This window comes from Natator depressus, chromosome 27, assembly GCF_965152275.1.
Source record: "Natator depressus isolate rNatDep1 chromosome 27, rNatDep2.hap1, whole genome shotgun sequence".
In the NCBI taxonomy this organism is placed as follows: Eukaryota; Metazoa; Chordata; order Testudines; family Cheloniidae; genus Natator; species Natator depressus.
In genome coordinates this window covers 9,544,925-9,550,924 of record NC_134260.1, presented here as the reverse complement: position 1 = coordinate 9,550,924, position 6,000 = coordinate 9,544,925, and the positions used below count along the sequence as shown (strand labels likewise).

The following is a 6,000-nucleotide window of genomic DNA, read 5'->3' as shown; positions in this document are numbered from 1 at the left end:
CTGGGACAGACAAGTCCCAGAACTGATTATCTTCCTGCAGGTATATCTTCATCCCTCTGGGAAAGAGGCTGCCAAATCTGTATTTGCTTTCCAGTAAGTACCTCCCCAAAGAAGGGATGGGACAAGTGACGCCAAGACCCATTTACCTTCTGGTAGGCATGTCTGAATCCCCAGGAAAGGCTGAGCCAGGGAGACTCCCAGAACAGTTGGTCATGCTATCCCAACAGGGTTGAAAGCTTTGTGGTTTTAACTTTTCAGTAAACAATAAAGCTTCCTTAGAATAATTAGACAGCTTTATGCCTCTCAATTAGCTGGCAGCAAACTTTTAAAGTTAGAATGTAGTTATAACTTGGGGATGCCAGTTTGCAGCTCTTACAAGGCTGGAGCAGTGGGGAGAATGTGAACAGTTGGCTCCATGCTTCACTCTACCTAAAAAGGAAGTGCATACTAAATCCCACACACAGGTTGAGTCAGAGTTTAAGCAACAGATATATTATGGGAATTTACGAGCCAAGTAAAATGTGGAAAAGGCAGTGTGTATGGTAATGACCTAGCAAACAGGGGAGGGTGGGGGGAAACACTTTCCTGCAAGTCACCATTTGATAAAAATATAGACAGCATCAGGATTTAAAAAAAACAGAACAAAACAAACAAAAAAAAAAACAGGAGCATTTGAGTGGAGGTTCTCTCTTTCACACAAGGGACAAAGGCTGTGAAAGGGAATCATAATAGAATCAGAAATTAGAAACAAAAGTCATCTAATCCATTTCCCAGACAAAGCTAAATTGTTCTCTATAGTATATTTCATGCCTTAGTCTGGACATCTTGAAGTCACAACAGTTTCCCACCATCCTGAAGCAGTGTGCTTCAATTTAATCTCCCTGGATATCTGGGCCTAAAGATGGCCCAAACAGATAACCTCTCTCCCCTGCATTCAGCCATCCAGCCTTTCATACTGCTGTTATAAACCAGATCAGTTGAACAACTGTGCTCCCTTCCCATATTTATATATAAATACAGACACAGGTAAGGCTAGGGATCAACTTTATGCAGCTAGTGTTAAAACAAAATGTTAGCAGATATTGTCAAAATACCTGAGAAGAGGAATAAAATGTAATTTGGCATTGCAGCTCTGTGCACAACCTCCCTTAATAAATCCCATTTGAATTCTGGGAATGGCATGTCAGTATATACCCTATAGCAGACTGAAACGGAACCCTTTGGGAATTGGTTTTCAACTGGGAAGAGTCTAAAAATAGAGGGAACAAAAAAGACAAAAAAAAAAAGATACCACACAGTACAAAATAGTAATTATTTATATTTTCAAAAAGAAAAAAATTACCAGCTATTTTGGAACTTCTTCCCTGTAAGAAGAGTGACTAATAGAAAGGAACAGGACTGGCTCCTAGACAGTCAGCAAGTCAGGTACAAACAGTTGATAAGAATCATTTAGCAACTCAGGACAGGGACCTTTGACGCAGCATTCATGAACAATAAAACTTTTTTTTTTTTTTTTTTTTAAAAAGGGGGAAAAAATAAAGCAGGGAAAAATGCCAAAAACATTTCCCACAATATCTAAAAACAGGTAACCATTGTCCTCGTCAGACAGCACACTTCAGAGCAAGGATTTCCCGGTCCTGGAAAGCCAATGTAGATTTGCAAAGGCTGCCTTTAGTCTATTCACATCCTCCTCAGCACACAGCTTTTTGCTGTCCCTTTTCACTTCAACTTGTCATTCAGTATAAAGATTTTTTTTTTTTTTTTTTTTTGCAATCAACATACAAGTGCTACTAACAGAGAAACTGATCTTCTTGTTGCTGAATGGCATTAAGGAGTTACACAAATGTCCAGTTTTTAGCACAACTGGAAGGACTTAAATTCTTTTATATAAATACTACTGGAGCTCCCACCATGTATTTCCTTTTCGGAACCTCACTGGAAATTCTCTTCTTTTCCTACTCTCTCCAAAACTAAAACGTCCTCTTTGCTCCAGGTGTCTGACGATTTGTTCTGTGCTGTCAGACACAGAAACGTTATTTCCCGCCAGTACCACTACTGGGATAGTCTGAGTGGGCAGGTGCTTACACAGAACCCCGTGTAAGTTTTTGACTCAGCCAAGTCGAAGGGAACACACAGACGATGCAGCGACAGGGATTCGTTAAGTTGAACAGCCCCTGAGCCCCAGGCCCTCCCTCCCCCCTCTCCCCAAGTTACTTGGTGCTGTTTTTAAAAGTCTGGGTGTCATGAAGCAGTCTTTCCCCCCACAACAGAGTAAAAGCTCCTCAGATTGCGCTGTCTACCTGATGGTCAAGGTCAGAGCAGCAATGGCTGCTGCTGCTTCCAGAAAAACATGGGGTCATGTGACAGGCACGGCCTTATGATTGCTTCAGTCGCTTACGTGGTGGTCCCAGGAAGGGACACTGTGCAGAGGCCAAAGAGCGATATGCCTCAGCCACCAAATGGGGATGTGATACCACCATGGACTTCCAGCCTGAGGTCTCCATGACATCAGAAGCATGACTAGAAAGAAAACAGAACATTACAAATCTGGAGTTATTGATTTTGCTGGGTAAACAATATTAAAACAGATTTTTTTCACATGCCCTGAGGATGTTCTCTCTCTCTTGTTTTTGAATCTCTCTTGTTTAGTGCACATGTTATCACTTACAGTATGTTCACAAGTTTTGGTCCTGCAGGTCTAGCTTTTGCTTTGCACTGTCCCTTCAGCATGGTAAGATTTAATGATTCAAACATAAATGTTCCAAGGCCAGAAAGACACAATGCATCTCTCTTTTAACCCCCATTCATGACAAGAGATACGATTTCGCCACATAGCTGGGAGACAAGAGAATTATCAGCTAGCACCACAAGAGATTTCAGACATCGATATAGTCAATTTTACTTAGGAAAATATCTGCTATATTAACATTTACAAATATTAATGACTTCTGTCTCCCTCTAGTGGTATTTTACATTTTAAGTTCTCACCAACACAGAAATGGCAAGACAGTTCGATAGTCTACAGAAAACTCCTCCCCTGAACTGACCCAGAGATAACTCATTAATTCATCCTTAGAAACAATGGCGTTTTCTAGGATGCCAGACAAATTTATGTTTGTATTTGGGTACTACAGACCTATAAGGTTAAAGAAGATCACTAGTCCCATCCTCTGGGTTTATTAATCACAAGAAGACTGGAGTAAATTTAGGAGTTTGTTTTCTCCTCCAAATTTGTTTCATTCCTGCCCAAGGGTAAGACTGGAGCAAACTTACTAGTTAATGAAGTCCACAGCTTGAGTTTTTAGCTGATCAGCACTGTGTAGGTCAGCCAGGATGAGAATCTCAGCTGCGTTTTCCACAGACAGGTTACTGCACAGTGCATCCTCGCACATCACCTTCAAGCGTTCCAGAGCATACTGTAAAAAAGAAGCCAAATTATGGTTACAATGGAGAAAGCCTTAATTTGATCTGCACTGAAGCTTTATTTGTGTTGCTTCTCCCTTCAGTTACAAAGACTATGCTATCATGCTGCACAGACTTCTCCACTTTATTAGTTACACACGCAATCTGTATTCATAAGAGGCTTCTGATCAGCAAAAGAGTAGAGTAATTATGTGCCCACCCTGAGTAGAGGAATGGACAGGCATCATATCAGCCATAACTCTTATCCCAGCCTTCTTGTCTTACAGCATTACTGGTGTCGTTGTCATGCTTAAGGATGACCTGGAACTCTAATTTTAAACTCCTATTATCTCAGATATTTCACACCACATATTGCTGAAACCTAGTGCTTCTCTTACCCCATTGCTACACATATGGTTCTTGTTCAGTGGACAAACCTATTCTGTGGTAAATGCTCCATAGATGTTCTTATGTTCCAGTAATCCTTTGGCAGCTTTCACTCAGTTTCTTTGCCATTAATGCTCTGCAAGTCAAGATGAACCTTGCTCAAACACAAAGTACTACTTTTATATTAAGATGTTAAACAGAGGCCCTTTCTACCCGTTTATTTTGGTAATCCGAGGAGAAACTGAAAGTATCATAGCACGTCTGAAAAGCATGGTTGAAAGCCCTACTCTAGCTTCTGTTTCTCAAACAGTTTCTAGTCATCCTGTGTTGCAACAGTCTCAGTAGGGCCAGGTCAGTAGTCTGATAAGAAACTGAAAGGGAACACTAACAAGAAGAGCAGCTATCAAATCTCACACACCACTTTCTGCAGCACCTGAATCTGTACTGAAACAATCTGTAGACACTATGATCTAGGTTTTGAAAAGCAACCAGTGTTCTGGAGTGCTGAACTTGACAGCTTAAAAGAATGTGATTTTTAGAAAGTGCTGAGCATCCAACCTCTTAAAATAAGACTTAATTTAAAGTCTTTCAGTTGGGCACCAAAAAGTTAAGGCACCTAGAATCACTAGTTACTTATGAAAATCTTGGCCTGTGTGATCTGATCCTGGAGTTGATGTCTTTTGGATGAAACAAAACTGAGGTCCTGACTCATTACGACTCTCATGATGCCCTTCACAAGTATAAGGCCAGCAATCCCAGTATTCTGACCAAATTCTAACTTGCGTAGTTACGTTCAGACTACATAAATTCTCCTAATACTTAAACATGGTAAGGTTTCCTCACTTCTTATCTTAAAATGATGAGTATCATTACTGAGTGTTGTTAAAGAGATGCTGCTTTTCATCTGAGAGGTAACTACACGTCAGTGGTGGATAGAGTGATCCTTGTGTATAGTTTATAATGCTTTCTGGAACCCTTTGGGATGAGAAGCTGTATTAATGGCAGATCCTCATTAATATATGAGAGACTGTGTATGAACTACTTCTGGACTCATAAGGACTGCTTAGTTTACCTACAGTCACTACAGTGCTGGTGTCCACCTCATTTTTGAAGCTCACAGTATGAAAGGCATTGTGTAAAACTAATTTTTAGACATTCTGGTGGAATTTATTCCATTATAGTTAAGGTTAAAATCAACGGCTTCATATGAGAAGACGACATTTTTCTTTTATAAAAAAACTTGATCATAATGGTCCTTTCAGTTTGAACCATGGCACTCACAGCAAGGACAGTTTTCCCCTGCCAAAGAATCTAAGCGAGGATGGCAAGTCTGTTTAATAGTTTGACCTCTATGTGAGAAAGGGAAATATACAAATTAATCTAGTAAATTCTAACTGAAAGTGTTTCAACTAGGGGTCAAGGAGGACGTTTTGCAAGCAGTTATTCCATATTACTGTCTGTGTTAACAGAAGCTTAAAATTATTGTGTATACTGAATAAATTTCTTTCCCCCCCATACAATTTTCATATGGATTTTCACTACGAATAACAGCTCCCAGTTATGTAATTGGACACAAAGTAGACATTCTGGTCTCTCAGGTACAAAGTTAGTTAGTTAGTTAGTTAGTTTCTTTTTCTTTCTTTATTACACTTTTGAAAAAACTGCCTAATAGCATCCTTACTCAAGAGACTGAAATAGGGTCTCCTGGGTTTAGAAGACATGTTTTGTTTTTGGGTCTAATTACATATTTTCTCCCAAGAGACTGGAAGAGTTCAGAAGAAGCTGTTTCAGGTCTCTTGGGCAAATATTAGATGTTTTATATGCTTTCACAAAAGATTGTTTCTGCTTTTAAAAAAGACACACGAGGAGTTTAAAAGGAAAAGCTATATTAAAAGCCAAGAAATTCAAACGTAAAGCTGACTCTCTGCCCTCAATATACTTCTGCTCTTTATTTACTCTTGCCTCAGTTAAAGAGGATATATGAGCTTTCAATCAATACTCTTTAAATACAGAATAAAAACACATGGCAATGGTTATACTGTGCCCATGGATCTGTTTGTATTATTCCCCATTTTAATTCTAGTTATGCCGTTATGAAGCCCCCATATGGAGCATTTCACCTCCACATCACCAGTTTCAATTAGGCCCTGGTCAGTAGTGACAGGAAGTAGTTACTATTTGATGGCTGCATGGTGGTTTGTGTGGAACAAA

General features: G+C 39.7%; 1 protein-coding gene across 9 annotated transcripts in view; it reads right to left on the bottom strand.

Annotated features, from left to right (window-relative positions):
• Positions 1–1,966: 1,966 nt before the first annotated feature.
• Positions 1,967–6,000, bottom strand: part of SPOP (speckle type BTB/POZ protein) — a 43,793-nt gene continuing 39,759 nt past the window's right edge. For all 9 annotated transcript variants that reach the window (XM_074940548.1, XM_074940544.1, XM_074940549.1 and 6 more), the window contains 2 exons: positions 3,274–3,416; positions 1,967–2,520 (listed from right to left, as the gene is read on the bottom strand). In XM_074940548.1, the coding sequence (XP_074796649.1) occupies positions 2,376–2,520; positions 3,274–3,416 (288 nt within the window). In that variant the 3' untranslated portion in view covers positions 1,967–2,375. The remainder of the gene's footprint in view (positions 2,521–3,273; positions 3,417–6,000) is intronic.